The sequence below is a fragment of the Nannospalax galili genome, unplaced genomic scaffold (genome assembly GCF_000622305.1).
Source record: "Nannospalax galili isolate Female #2095 unplaced genomic scaffold, S.galili_v1.0 scaffold888, whole genome shotgun sequence".
In the NCBI taxonomy this organism is placed as follows: domain Eukaryota; kingdom Metazoa; phylum Chordata; class Mammalia; order Rodentia; family Spalacidae; genus Nannospalax; species Nannospalax galili.
In genome coordinates, this window is record NW_008357921.1 from 1,239,360 (window position 1) to 1,254,994 (window position 15,635).

Here is a 15,635-nt window from a genome sequence, read left to right on the forward strand (position 1 = left end):
TGGGTGGATGGATCTCAATATAGAAGTCCTGTCTAAGAACCCACGCTCTGTCGACTCTTACTGCGTGCATTTTGGCCACTTGTGGCCTTTTGTGTTCCTGGCCCTCTGTTGCATGAGGGAGCTTCATTGATGAGAACTGAAAGACGCATTAGTGTTCTCTACATCCCTTGTTCTATGTTTTGTGAGTCTTCGGTATAGAGTTGCATTCTAGATGTGCCATTTGGGCTTGGGCAATTTACAGAGAGTCTCTGTGTGTGACCAGTGGTGTAACTCTATAATAATCTCTGTCTGTTGAAAAATAAGCTACTTTGATAGGTGGTGACTGGGATACTTGTCTTAAATTTAAGGGTCCATATTTTGCACATAGTAAGAAATTACATTTGTCTAGAGATGTGACAGCCTTGGTGTTTTCTCTTAGATTTGTGACTTCTTCAGCTATCTATATTTGGCTAGGTCTACAGTCTACATATAAGTTTCCTCCCATTGAGTGGGCTTTAAGTCCAATTAAGTAGCTGTTGATTATCCCAAAGATAAAAGTGCCACTACTGCACCAATGTCGTTTGCTGTGCCAGTCATTGATGTGGTTTTTAGGCCTTGAAGCTGGGGTTGGACCATCAGTTGATGTTCTCCCTTAGCAGCTTGCATTGTGCTTTCCAAGCTATGAGAGCTAGCCTTCAGGGGAGGTGGCTTTCAGGTCAGTTCTAGCTCCATTGCTCCAAATCCTGTGTTCAAAGTATATCCTGTCTTCAGCAATAAGGTCTTACCTTCAAGTTCTGGGAGGCAATCAAGGGTTGTGGCAATAGCCTGTATAATTCTGGGAGTCTTCTGGACCACCCTGACCAACGACTCAAAGGAAGGTTTCTCCTGTCTGGCACTGTTTCTTGTTATATAGTCTTCAGCTTTACTCACGGACTCATGCAGGGATATTGTATGTGTAATTTTTCAGCAGGTTTTTGGACTAATACGATTCCCTCTGTTTTTTTTTTTACTAGCTAGGCACTATTATCTCTCCTCTTTCTCTTCCTGTCTTATCCTCCCTCCCTATCCTCCTCATTTAAAGTGTCCCCATTTTCCCCATTTCTCCTTTGATAGTTTCTGTATGCTATGGTCCCACCTCTATTGAGCTCTTTCTTGCCTACTTTTATCTCAGCCTAACTCGCTTTTCCAGACACTTCTTCAATTGCAGGGAAGTGCTATAAAGTTACATAGAATCCTTCTCATTCTTTAAGGTTGCCACACCCTCACTTTATTTGTGTATATGTATGTGTGCACCTATGTGCTTGTTCGAGTGGGGGCCAGAGGTCAACCTGGAGTGTCCTTTCTCAGGTGCTGTCCATTTTGATTTTTTGAGGCAGGGTCTCTCACTGCCCTAGAGCTCGCCAAGTAGGCCGCCCAGTGAGCCCAGTGGAATTGCCTGTCTCTACCTCCTCAGTACCAGAAGGTGTGTGCCATAGCACCTGGTGTTTCTCATGGGTTCTAGGGATTGATGTTTGCACTTTACTGATTGAGCCACCTCTCCAGCACCTTCCCCAGACTTCCCTCACAGCTCCTTCATACTCTGCTTGCTCTACTGACACTGTGAGTCATCTGGATTAGGAAGGATCAGGTGTGTCAGTTGATATTCAGAACTTCCTAATCACGTAGGAGGAGGTGAGGAAAAACAGTTCTCTTGTGTTCCATCCTTTTCCACTGTGAAAATGATCACACAGGACATCTACTACAGCTAAAGTTTAGAGATTAAAACTATCAAGGAGTTTCTGAGTGCCACACTTTAAGTATGGGCCCTCTGAAGTCCTCAGTTCACAGACATGAGTCCGGGGTTGAGGGCAGGAGAGGTGTCTTGTGAATGGCATTGCTTAGAAGCAGACTGCTTTTTACTATTATTGCTTGAAGCTTTTCTACAACACACCTTTTTATTACCCATACCTTAAGGAATCCCCTTTTCCCCCTACTCCAGAGCTCACTGAGTGACTTTTAGCTAGTATCCATCTTGCAGAAGCAGAAGGAAAGGCTCTCCTTTACCTCTCTGATGGTTTGTTGGAATGAACTAACAACAGAATGATGAACGAGAAGAAAAGATACACAAATTCATTCGGCACAAAAGTCATTCCCCACTAGCCCAGAGCGATTCCAAAGCTCATATATCCTACTCCAAAGGGGAAGGGAACCATGAGAGTGTAGGCAATTTCTAGGGGAATAGTAAATTATTTTTAGGGGAATTCAGTGGGTTTAGAGAAATAAACAATGGCCAGGGACAAAATTCATTGGGTCCCACAGAATAGACGATGGAACGATGCCTGAAATGGAGGCCAATGGTGTGTGACAAGTCTTTCCAGGTGTGTTGACAGACTGAGTTTTTTGTTGTTGGTTTTTTTCTTTTCTTTTTTTTTTTTTTTGCTAGGGTCTTACTGTGTATCCTAAGCCATCCTAAAGTTCACTATATAGTCCAAGCTGACTTCAAACTTGCAATGATCTTCCTGCCTCAGCCTCTTAAATGCTGGGATTGCAAGCATGAGCCGCCATACCCAGTTCAGACTTCAATTTTTCTTACTGCCTTATGAATTCAGTTAATGAAGACTCTGGAGAGGGACCAGAGACAATTCCTTCTTTTTTGGTATGGCCTGACTTTAAATACACACACAGCCTCATAGTAGAGCCTCTGCCAACATCTGTTGCTCTCTAACTTCTTTCAATGTGAAAGAATCAACATTTCAGGACACCATCTTTCTGGGTGACAGTTTCTAGAGTCCCTTGATTTTCTCTCCTCCCCTAAGTAGGTGCTATGTGTAAATTGTGGAGATGACTTTTGTGGTCACAGTTGTAGAGAACACTACTGGTGTCTCTTGGTGGAGAGTAAGGGTACTGCAAACATCCTACCTTGCATAGACTAGCCCCCACACAAGGAGCTGTCCCTCCCACCACTGAAAAGGCTTCAGTCAATAGGGTTTCTTGTGCAACTTTTCTTTGAAAATATTTGTTGATTGCAGTGATAGAGATTTAACCAAGAACCTCACATATGCTAGGTAAGTACTCTACCACTAAGACATACACCCAGCCTAAGAGTATTTATTTTTATTTTATGTGCATGATGTTTTGCCTGCATGTATGTCAGTGCACCCGTGTCAAACAGTGCCCTCAGAGGTCAGAAGAGGACATTGGATCCTCTGGAACTGGAGTTATTGATGGTTGTTAGCTGCTACATGGTTGCTGGGAATCAAACGCAGATCCTCTGCTCAAGAGCCACCAGTGCTCTTCACCGCAGAGCCAATCTCTCCAGCTCAAGATTTTTTTTTTGTTAAGATGACTGATGATAACACAACTCAGATGAAGACTACTTATGTCTGCTCCAGTGTCTTCCGAATCTGCTAATGCTCCTGTGGTAAGGAAGAGTGGAGTGGAGGTGTCTGGGCGCAGCTCTTCTTAGCAGATCAGTCCTAGGAGGACTTGGAGGTTGTGCCCTGACTCCTTTACTCAGCACTTGTGGAGCATCTGGGACGTACTGAACTGTGCTAGGTACCATGGACTCATTGACTACCAATATCATTTGTGCCCTCTGGTCCCATACCGATGACAGAGGGAGAGCTTTAAGGAAACAATGACACTCCAGTGAGCATTAAGGAAACAATGACACTCCAGTGTGATTGTTGCCAGGGACACTCAGAAGAATGGCACAGGCCAAACTGTGGAGGGTAAGGAAGGGACCCACAATGGAGTACCTAGCTGAATGGTAAATCCTCTCTCCAGGCCAAAAGAAAAGGTGAGAGGCAGCTGGGTGAAGGGAGCATCTTGCCTCAGTTTCACATGTGCTTTGGGATAGCTTGGATATGAAGTGTGAGTGAGCAAGGACCTGGGGCTGGTGTAGTCAGCAGGACCTGGCCTATGGCAAGGGCTGTGTGAACCTGGCTAAGGTGTTCAGGTTTGGTCCAGAAAGCAACAGGGGCTTTTAAACAAGAGGATGGTATGATGAGCCTTGAAAAGAGGGGCAACATTGTGGGTTGATGGAAAAATACAAATTCTTCCAGGTAGAAGACAGAGGTGGTAGGGACCGTCCAAAAGCAAATTTTACCACAAATTCAGTTCAAAGATCTGTTTTTGTTTTTGTTTTTTTTAGAAAAGGGTCTCCTTGTAGCCCCAGCTGGCCTGGAACTTACTATGTAAACCTCCATCTCACAGAGATCCTCTGCTTCTGCTTCCTGAGTGCTGGAATTAAAGGCATGTACTCTCATGCCTGGCCCAATCAGCTTTATTTTCAGTGAGAATATGGTAACACTTCATGTCATAAAATAGAATGGGCATTCCAATAGGCTGAGAAGAAGTTTCCTTTTATAAAAATAAAAAGGCCAGGAATGAAAAAGCAGAAACAAACAGAAAAGCAAAGATTGGACTGACCATTTCAAAAATACTTTCCTTTAAAAGTGGGGACCGGGAGTCAGAACAATAGAAATAGTAGAGGGACTAAACATGGAGGAGGGACTAAACAAACATGGAGGAGGGACTAAACACGGAGGGACTTCATCATCATGTGGCTTGACACTGTTTTGCTCAGTGGTTCTTACCCTTCTCTCCCAATTGGAAAGCCAGACAATGGGTTGGACTTGGTGACATGGAACCTCAGCACGAGAGACTCTGGTTTGGTTTTTGTCTATTATCTGGGAGCCTAGTATAGATCAGGTCCACAGTATCATCTTGCCGGGCATGGTTGTAACCACTTGTAATCTCAGCACACCAGAGGTGAAGGGGAGAAGAAAATTGACAGAACCAGGCCAGCAGGGTGACCGAGCAGGACCTTGTCTCAAAACAAACAATAAATAACAAAAATCATCTAATGGCACCCTTTCCATCTAACAGGACGAAGGGGGTACGAGTGGAGGTCTGAGAACAAAAGGATAGGAGCCATGGGGCTTGGTGACTGACTTAATTGGAGGAGGTTGGAATAGGGCAAGAGCATGGCTTGTACTGAATGCTGATTTTACTAAGGATGCTGATGAAACATCAAACAGGAGGTTGGTATGATTATCTGCATCTGAACAGATGTTCAGTGACTTACCCCAAGTCCTACAGCAAGTGAGGGGCTATGCATGGCAGCAAGTGCTTGCATAGGAAGTCAGCTCTGGCTCACACCAGAGCTAAGACTTCAGTGGCTGAAACTAAAGTACGTGAATACTGTATGCACAAGACTGAAGGCAAATAGCTGCCCGGGATACCTCTGTGGTGGGAGAGATGCTATCGAAAACACTAAGCACCTTTTTCTCAATTGTACCAAGATAACAATCAGGAAACTGTGGAAACCCTCAGTGGTGGCTATTTCTGGGATAAACACGTTTACAGCTACAATTCTGGGAGTTCAGAGGCTTGGAGCAGCCATTTGAGAAAGAAATGAGCACTAGGGATTGAGAATTTAGGGACAGACATAAAGTAGGTGAGCCAAAGAGCAGGAGGACCTCAGTCTCTGTTGAGGGCAGAGAGGAAAGGAAGTCATTCAGTTGTAGGAAGACAGGAAGCCATTTGCCCAATTTGCAGTTTTCAAAATGATCAACCTGAGCCAGAGGAAGAAATGCCTATGGTAGATGTTGACAGAGGTGGAAAGAAAGAACAGAGAGAATCACATAGTCGGTTTGCACAAGGGAGAATTGTGCTTCTTTGCAAAAGGATTGTATTAACTACTTTTTCTGTTGCTGTGACAAAACCAACTTAAGGGACAAAGGGTTTATTTTGGCTCACAGTGGGAGGCTACAGTCCATCATGGCAGGGAAGGCCTGGCTTGAGGCAGCTAGTCACATTGCATCTGCAGGAAGCAGAAAAGGATGGGTGTTTCTGCTCAGCCCCCTTCTTCCTTTTTACACAGTTAAGGACCCAAACCCAGGGAATTGCGCCATGCACTTTTAGGGTGAGTCTTCCCACTTCAGTTAGCCTAATCAAGATAATTCCTCACAGGCATCCCCAGAGGTCTGACTCATAGGTGATTGTAGAGCCTATCGATTTGTCAATAGTAATCATCACAAGGGCGTTTAAAGTGGTATTTTCTTTTCCTCTTTCTCCTTTTCTTCTTCTTCCCCTTCCTCCTCCTCCTCCTCTCCTTTCTAGTTTACCCCTTTCCCTTTCTTCTCTCTCCTTTTCTTCCTAGTCCTTCCTTTCCAGAGGTGACAACCCAGGTTTGGGAAGATGAAAGAATCTGCCTGGAACGATATGACAAGGCAGAGAGAGGCAGGAGCAGGCTGGACTTGGGGACACATCCTGGGTCCTTCCAGCTGTCCCGAACCTGGACAGTTGCACCCCCACCCACAGAGATCCATGCCAGCTGCCTCCCAGGGAAGCAGGAATGCAGAAGTGAGGCCTGCTGGGCCTCAGCGTTGTCTCTTTAGTTTGTCAGGTGTGCCTATGTCATCCTCATCATGGCTATCTACTGGTGCACAGATGTCATCCCAGTGGCTGCCACCTCCCTCTTGCCCATCTTGCTCTTCCCACTCTTGAAGATACTGGACTCCAAGAAGGTAAGTAAATCTAGCTAGGGCTGGAGACTTTCTGGTTTTCCCTTGCACCCTTTACTTCTCCGAGCCCCTCTGAGCTTCCTAGGCCTGAGAGTGACTGCAGGAGCCCAGTGGTGGATCCCCCTAAGACAGGTGTAGAGACAGGTCACTCCAAGCTGTCTTTGAAATCGGTATCTGGCTTGCTTGGATATCTTGAGGACTGCCTTGATGGGGTATCCTGCCACCCTCCAGGTGTGTCTCCAGTACATGAAGGACACCAACGTGCTGTTCCTGGGCAGCCTCATCGTGGCTGTGGCTGTGGAGCGCTGGAGATTGCACAAGAGGATTGCTGTGCGTATGCTGCTCTTTTTGGGGACTGACCCCACACGGTAAGTATGCCTCCTTTCTCTGGCCACATGGCTTGATGGGGGTCCTTGAGACAGGGGAGTAGAGTGTGACACAGCTGGCCATCCTGGGGGAGGTGGAAGACCAGCCACTGGATGGCAAGGCTGATTCTGCACAGACCTTTGGAATTTAGGAGAGGAGATGCTCTGTGTGGGACAGTGGGAATCTTCTTAGATACAAGCTGCCTGTACATAGGGGTGCTCTCCACGCCCTGGGTCTTACTAAAGCAAGCCCCTCTGCTAAATGGGAACTTCTTGGGACCACAGCTGACTTTGAGGCCCCCTGTTGACCCAACAACCAGCAGTGTAGACATCAGCAATGGTTATAAGAGGAAGGGTAATTGGGAGAACATATAGTTATTTTTCTCATCTCTGTGAAGAACAACTTAAAGGAGGAAGGATTTATTTGGGCTTATAGATCTGGAGGGTTCAGTCCATGGAGGCTTGGCCCTATGTGCTTGAGCAGAATATTATGATGGTAGCTGTGTCAGACAGGAAGCCAGAGAGAGAGAGAGAGAGACAGAGAGAGAGAGACAGAGCCAGAGAGAGAGAGAGAGAGAGAGAGAGAGAGAGAGAGAGAGAGAAAGTAGAGGTCAGGGTGAGATACAGTCCTACTAGTAGGCCCCATCTCTTTTTTTTACTGTTTGAGAATTTCATGCACACATATGAAATATTTTGATCAAGTCTACCCCCTCTCCAATTTCTCCCCTATTCCCACCTGTATATGCTCACTGGTGCAATAGTGGTGTGAACATTATAGGAGTAACCAGCCATCCTCAGATCAGATTTAAGGCTTGCACCACAAGACAGAACTCATGCCTGGTACCAATAACTGGGCCAAAAGCCCATGGCTGGGTAGATCATAGGCCCCACTTCTCATCTATCCCCTCCCTGTAATGCCATCATATTATGAATAAATCAGTGGGTTGATCTATTCTTTATGCCAGAACTTTCATGATTTCCTGGTCTCTTTCTGTTGGTCATATTCAGAGGTGTGCTTAGACTAATCTCCTAGGCATTTCTTAATCCAGTCAAGTTGACAATAAAAATGAACTCACAAAGAGGAAGGAGGGAGGGGAGAAGAGAAAGAGAGAAAAAGGGGAGCTGATCAACTTTCCATCCCCTGTTGAAATACCTGGTCTTGAGTTGGCAGAAAGGGTGGCTCCAGCTCCCAGTTGTGCCCTGGGATGTGGTGGGTAGAGTGTAAAAGACTCTGGCTTTCCTCTCTTCCCTTCCTCTGCAGGCTGATGCTGGGCTTTATGTGCGTCACAGCCTTCCTGTCCATGTGGATCAGCAACACTGCCACCACAGCCATGATGGTGCCCATTGTGGAGGCCATGCTGCAGCAGATGGTAGCCACGAGCAAAGCCAGGGATATCCAGCAGGAGTCACTGGAGATGGAGGACAAGGACAAAGAGAGAGAGCTGCCAGAAGCAGCCAGGGAGCTGCCTGGCACAGCCAGCGAGTTGCCAAGTGCAACCAGTGAACTGCCAGGTGCAGCCAGCAAGCTGCCAAGTGCAGCTAGCCAGTTGCCAGGTACACCCCATGAGCTACCAGGTGCACCTCTCATTCAGGCATTTCAGGGACCACAGCCCCAGCCAGGACCTTTTCATCTATTGCCAAATGCTATGGCCACCTCTTCCTTCCCTGTCTCTTCACAACATATTCCTTAAACATGTGGGGAGAGGGACTGGAGAGATGGTTTAGCAGTTAAGAGCATTGACTGCTCTTGCAGAGGACCTGGGTTCAATTCCTAGCATCCATATGGCACCTAATGACAGTCTGTAATTCTAGTTCTAGGAGATCTGATGTCTTCTTCTGACCTCTACCGGCATTGCATGACACAGGTGCACTTACATACATGCAGGCAATACATTCACACACATAAAATAAAAATAATAAATGACATATTAAAAAAAAACATGGGGAAAGAGAGACAGAGACACACAGAGAAAGAACACTTCTTGTTTTGAGTATTACGGATGTGGTTATTTCAGAAAAGATAGTATCTTTAGTCAGAGCTTATACTAGTCCCACCTTGGTTCCTGTCAATCAAAAATCAAGTGTTCATTTGCTAACTTGTCTAGGCCTCAGTGGACACCTCCTGGTGCCCCTCTCCCTGGCTACTCGTACTTTCCTCAGGACTGCATTGCTGACCCTCATTGAGTTGGTCACCTCTCTGCTCCATGTCCATAGGTCTCAGGGTTTGCTTACTGCTCAGATCAGGGATCAGAGGATGAAGGATAGGATCTGCTTCACCCTCTACCCAGTCCCTATTCATCCCTAAGACCCTTGTTGTGTGACACTATTCCTAGGGAGACATGATCAAACATCTAGCCACTCCAGATAGGGAACTAATGATGGACCAAAGTAATGCTACCACCAAAGTCCAACTTGGCAAACCAATGAGTTTTATTAGCGTTACTTACAGGAGTATGGGTAAGGGGGTCTTTACAAGAGCAGGAATGACCCACAGATAGCTACATCACTAAAAGCCCAGCGTGGGTGACCGCTCATGAAAGCTAGAAACCTGGAGCGTGTTCTGTAGCTTGCAGGCAGCTCAACAGGTTTCAGAGTGTCTCTTTCAGGTAGCTCAGTTGGTCTCTGCCTTTTCCAGGCAGCTTGGCTGATCTGAGAGTATCTATCAAAAGTCCTTCGGGCTTATATATGCCTGGGGAGAAAGGCACCTAGGGAATCTGGTCAACTTCAGGGACTTCCTGAAACTACTGAGTTGTTTCCCTACAGGATGGAATGTTTCACCTCAATTTAGAACATCCTGTTTTAACATCCTTTTAATATTCTGCATCTTAAGGAGCTTCCCTCAGGATAGAATATGTTACTTCAGAGGAAATTGCTTCACAGCAACCCTGCATCGGAGAACTCAGGGAGTGTGGCTGCTGCCCGATTTCCAGGCCCTAAGTGAGGTTCCAGCAACACAGAGGTGATGAGGCACACTGTGACCACTGACTCTTATGGAGTCCAGTGGGATGGCAATAAGTGGGCCCTCTTTCCCACTGTTTCAGGGGAAGTCATAGGCAGGCCAGATGGCAAGGCAGCTCAGAGAGGGAGGGGTCTCACTAGGAGAGATAATCCGAGATGCACTGAGGCACCCTCAGATGCAGGGACCAATCTGAGCAATGGCAAGGAGCCAGGAAAGAGGCCATGTGTCTCAAGTTGCTCGACTTGGCAGGAACATAGAAGTACCCTAGGGAAGCTATGGGAATGGACTGTGGGAAGGCAGATTGGACTTGATTATGATTTGGAGCTGGAGCTGAGGAGTGCTCTTGACCTCGTGTTAGTCCCAGAGTCAAGAGCTATGATTGGCTGGTGGCTCTAACAACTGATATTACTAACAGCCCTGTGCCCACCTTAGGAAACCAAGTGGTACTTGAAGACACCACTGACCAGAAGCAGGAGGAAGAGGATGAGAACACAAAGAACATCTACAAAGCTATGAACCTGTGTGTGTGCTATGCAGCCAGCATTGGGGGTACGGCTACTGTGACGGGGACAGGACCCAATGTGGTGCTCCTCGGCCAGATGCAAGAGTGAGTCATGACTATGTCTTTGGGGGACACCAGAGTGGGCTCTGGTGCTGGAGAGGCCTACTCAACTCTCTCTTTTCCCTGCTTGGGCCCTGGAGCTAGCAGCCTGGCAGAGTGGGAGGAGGAACTCCATGCAACCTCTGTGTCTCGGCAGCCCTGCACACACTCTCAGGTGCTCTCAGGGGTTGAGGACCTAATATTTTAGAGCTCATGGGCAAGGCCGCTTTCTGTTCTAGGGAAAATTCACCTACTTTCCACAGGCTCAGTGTTTCTAGCTCAGACAGGCACTCTGAGCTAAAGTCATGGGAGATGGCAGGGCAGTCACCAATGCCTGGATCGAGTTTACAGAAAACAGGGATCCACAAAAGAGTCCCTGTGCCCCCTGCCCCAGGGCTGGAATGATGGCTTAGCAGATAAGAGTCCTTACTGCTCAACAAATGATACACATAGAAACTCAGAGAGGGGGGGGGGACTGTCCTAGCACATTAACATTGGCTTTTAATGACCAGGGCCCTATTAACTTCGGGGTCTACAGATAGTGTAGAGAGCTGGGGTTGGGCCACCCATTGACTTGCTATCTCAGTCCCTTAACCCCTGAAGTTATTTAGTCCCATAAGGGCTAAGGCATATGTCGAGGGTGGTTTAGAATTGTCCAGCTTTGACTGCAAAGGATGCAAGCTGTGAAGGAAAACCCTGCCATTCGGGTTTTCATGGTCTGCTAAGGGTGCCAGATGTGCAGCGCTTCAGGCAGTCTGGTAAGTAAATGTGTTCATCGAAGTATGTACAAATTGCAGTAGTAAGGAATAAAAATAAGGTGATGCCTGCTTTGGGCAGACAAGAGCTCTGGACAACGGTGAGAAGGGTAGCTGGCACTGGAGCTGGGAGGGGTTAAAGGACAGGCTTACAGTCTGGCAGGGCAGAAACCTGAGGGTCAACAACCAGGCTCTTTTGATCCTGGAAGTGTTTCCTGTAATGATAACTTTAGAGTTCTCCTTTAATTTCCACCACAAAAATTGGTTTGTCTGGGCTGAGTGAGGAAAGCTCTGGGTGGGATTTGTTATCTTTGAACTAAACCGGGAAGCTCCCGGGCTAGAAGAGTCTTGGGAAAGGCCGGGCCTGGGTAGGGAGACAGGGCCTAAGGAGCATCTTCCAGTCCCACACTGGGAAATTTTTGAGATTTGCTTTCCTGCAGGGGCCTTCCCTTGCAGAAACTCAAAGTGTGGGGTTTTGGAGAAATTCATGTGCCCCCTCAAAGTGTCAGTCATATGTCACACAGATCACATGCATGTGTCTGCAAAGGTGTACTTTTCTAGAGGCCTGGGCCATACTTCTATGAGAGTCTCAGTAGGGTCTGTACCCTCAGAAGAGTCACTGACCCTTCCTCAGTCTTGTTTTTCACTGGGACCATGTCCTGAGAGTCTCTACTTATTAGAGGAGTCATGTTCAATGATGAACTCTCATACCTGAGCCTCAGGCTTATGCGGCCTGTGGTCAAGCCCACCTCTCAAGGAGGGCTACTAGCTATTCCCCAGCCTGTTCCCCACAGCTCAGCATGGGAGTGGAGGTACAGGCTGGTGTTTCTCCTTTCAGATTGTTTCCTGACAATAAAGACATCGTGAACTTTGCCTCCTGGTTTGCATTTGCCTTCCCCAACATGGTGATCATGCTGGTGCTCTCCTGGGCGTGGCTTCAGGGCTTTTACTTGAGACCCAAGTAAGTGCGAGTTGCTTACAGGCCAGCATCTGATTGCACTGCCCGCCTGCACAAAACCCTTATTTTTGGACCACCCCACAAAGTTCTTCTGCCGGGTCCTGTTTCTCTAGTCTGATCTGCTAGCCTGCTCTCCCATTACCCTGGGAGGATCACAGTATTTTTGCATGTGTTATTCCTTCTGCCCGACAGGAGATTTCTTACCTTTCAACCTGCTTACCTCCTCAGCACTAAAGGGTAGCTCAAGGTTTGCCCTTTCTCCAACCTTCCCTCTCCTCTGCCTCAGAATGACTTGTTCCTCTGAGCTGCCCTAAGTGAATCATAGCCCCATCCCTTAACACTTGTCTTCATGCTCCAGTGCTACCCCTTCCCCTTGTCTGTGAACTCTTTTAGGGCCCCTCTGACACTCCCCACTCCCCTCACCTGCTCTGCATGGCTTTTGGCTCAGGGAGAAAGAGCAGGTGTGCCATCAATGTGGGTTAAGGCAATTGAAGAAAAACTTGTCACCACATGCCAAGCCAACAGTGCTAGACAAACTTCCTCTTGGTCTCCTGGGTTCAGAAGGCCAGGTCACAGTGGCCCTCCTAATCCATCTGGGTCAGTCTCAGCCCAGACCTTCACTGAGTGCCTGTGGCATTCCCAGCAATGTGCCAGCCTAGAACATTTGCCTTCCTATTCCCAGCATACTGTCAGTTTCACCCAGCTTCACCCTTGACAGCAACCAGACTTTGGATAGAAACCATGATGTGGGGCAGAGAAATACCTTTTCTTTTTAAAGTCTATTGTTATTTTAAAAGCCATAAATTTATCTGTAACACAGTGGTGACTATCCCACACCGGATGGAAGACCTTTAGCTAGGAGCCAAGGGCGTTGGCACTGTGCCTCTCTTCCCAGGGAGCTTCAGCCCAGCAAAAGATGGGTATCTTCAACCACAGGGAGGAGACTCAAAGTGGAGAGGGAAAAGGGCCTGGAAGCCGTATGATTTCTCTTTTAAAAATTTATTTCTATTTTATGTCTGAGTGTTTTGCCTGCATGTATGTAAGCACACCCATGTGGTGCAATGCCTGTGAAGGCCAGAAGAGGGCATTGGATCCCCTGGAACCAGAGTTACAGATGGCTGTTAGCCGCATGTGGGTGCTGGGAACCAAACTTGGATCCTCTACAAGAGCAGTCAGTGCTCTTAACTGCTGAGCCATCTCTCAAGCCCCAGAACCCTATGATTTCATGGGGGAGAATGTGGCCATTTTTAATAACCCATTTTCCTCTTAAGGAGGAATTGCTTTTATAAATCACATCACAGAATTGTTATACCCATTTGAAGCAATCACAGCAGAGCTTACTAACAACAGACAGTGCTCCCCAATACCTACCTTCCCTGAATCTAGACTCTACCCTCCCCAAGAAGGAAGTGGCTTCCTAGGGGCTCAGCTGCATAGTTCAGCATTGACAGCAGCTCCCTCCACTCCACTTCTCTGCACCAGGACTGAAGTCCTGCTGTTCATGAGCAGCGGATCAGCAGATGGTCCCTTGAGCCTGCTGCAGGCTGACATCTGTAGCACCTTATGAGGCTTTAGAAGTAACAGCGAGTACAGAATATGTTGGTGGACACTTGTAATCCCAGCATTCAGGACGTTGAGTTAGGAAGATCTCAAGTTCTAGACTAGCCTGGGCCACATAGTTAGACCTTGTCTCCAAAACAAAAATACAGGGCCAGTAAGGGTGAGATGGATCAGTGGGTAAAGGTGCTTGCCAACAAGCCTGATGACCAGAGTTCAATCCCTGGGACCCACATGGTGGAAGGAGAGAACAGATATCCTTAAGTTGCTCCCTGACCTCCACATGTGTATTATGGCATGTGCACACATACATGCGCACACGTACACAAACAAAAAAATGTAATAAACAAAAACCTCCAAGGGCTGATGGTGTGGCTCAGAGGTAGAACATTTCCTTAGCATGTATAGGGCTCTGGGTTCCATCATGTGTAGCCTAGTTCCAGATCTGCAAGGTAGAATACAAGTCTTCACACTCAGCTGAAACCACAGAAAGAGTCCTTGGTCCTGGGTCACATATCGGAAACTGGTACTCTCCCCCTACATCCATAGCCTTCCGGACCAGGTCTCATGAAGCCAGGAGTCACGTGTGTCAGCCTCAGGAAGTACTTCTACTGTTTGTTGTACCTTGGTCTTTCTCATGTTTCTCATCTGGAGATGGAGAGCAATGTGAGGGTCTTGGCCTATGGCTGAATACAGAAGAACTGTCTTGCTGAATGCACGGACAGTTTCCCAGGCTACATTCAACCAGGGGTCCACAAACCTTCACCTAGGACCACCAAAAATGATGTGGCATGTTACAGCTGGCTTGCCTATAGATGCCCCAAGCAGCCTCACCTGAAAGGAGGATGAGTGCTCTTCTCGAAAGTTCTTCCTGACTCGTGTGACAGCGGAGACAAGTGGGGACTCATTCTCTATGGCTCTGCAGCATATTCAGTTTACTGCGATGCACCATTCTACTGCAGAAGGACTGTGGTCCCTGCTCCTACTCCACGGTTCTCACAGACCAACTGGATCCACTTGCCTGTCTGATGCCAGCCCAGCGGCCACCAGATGAAATGAGCTCAGAGGCAATCGTGAAACTGGAACAAGGGTCTGGAGGCTTGGTGTCACCATGGGAGACCAGCCTCGGATGACTGTCTACTCAATGGAACCCCAGAATCCCACTGCAGTATCAGGGTCTTGTCACCAACATCAAGACAGGTTGGCGCTGCTTGTTGCCTGTTCCATACTAGAAATACTAAGGCCACACCTTATCCTGGAAACCGGGAGTCCCCAACACAGCCCTGAAGTCTCTAGAATGATGGAAACTTGGAAGCACATGGACTCTGGAGCCAGTGACAGCAGAGAGGGCCCCACTCACGACTCCAGAGCCACCCCTATGCCTGAGGCTCTTGCTCTGCAGACCTGAGATTCCATCACTTCTGCCTCCTTCTCTGACCTTCAAGTACCCCAAGACCAAGTTCTGATATCCTGGAGTCCCTTTGAGGCAGCCAAGCTGCTAGGACTGGCACTGGCCAACTTACCTTCAAAGGCAGTTCACATCTAGCATGGCTTTGGGAATCCATCCCTTTCCATTAGCTCTAGCCCTGGTGTGAATTTTGTCTTGGGCCCTAGAAGGGAGAACTCTCCAGGGACAATGCTCTTGGCCTTCCTCCAACTGCTTGAGGTCAACAGAGACAGGAACGTGTGACACACACTCTGAGAAGAACTTGGGGCCTGCACTTTATGCACTAGTAGCCTCAGTTACCCACTCCCTACAGCCCAGTTGCCCTCCTCCATAAATCACTTCCTGCCACTTCAACCCAATATCACTCCAGGGAAGTCCTGCAGGCCACCCTGGCAGGCCCATCCAATGGGCTACCCTGAAGTGACCATCCAAAAACAAGGCCCAGGATGGTTTCCCTCTTGCCCTGCCATAACTGCTGCCCACCTCAGGTGACCTGGGTCCTTCA

General features: G+C 47.7%; 1 protein-coding gene across 1 annotated transcript in view; it reads left to right on the plus strand.

The window, feature by feature from the left end:
• Positions 1–15,635, plus strand: part of Slc13a5 (solute carrier family 13 member 5) — a 34,359-nt gene that overhangs the window by 3,692 nt on the left and 15,032 nt on the right. The window contains exons 2-6 of the mRNA XM_008855648.2: positions 6,363–6,491; positions 6,720–6,856; positions 8,115–8,407; positions 10,245–10,419; positions 12,007–12,129. Coding sequence (XP_008853870.1) covers positions 6,363–6,491; positions 6,720–6,856; positions 8,115–8,407; positions 10,245–10,419; positions 12,007–12,129 — 857 coding nt within the window. The remainder of the gene's footprint in view (positions 1–6,362; positions 6,492–6,719; positions 6,857–8,114; positions 8,408–10,244; positions 10,420–12,006; positions 12,130–15,635) is intronic.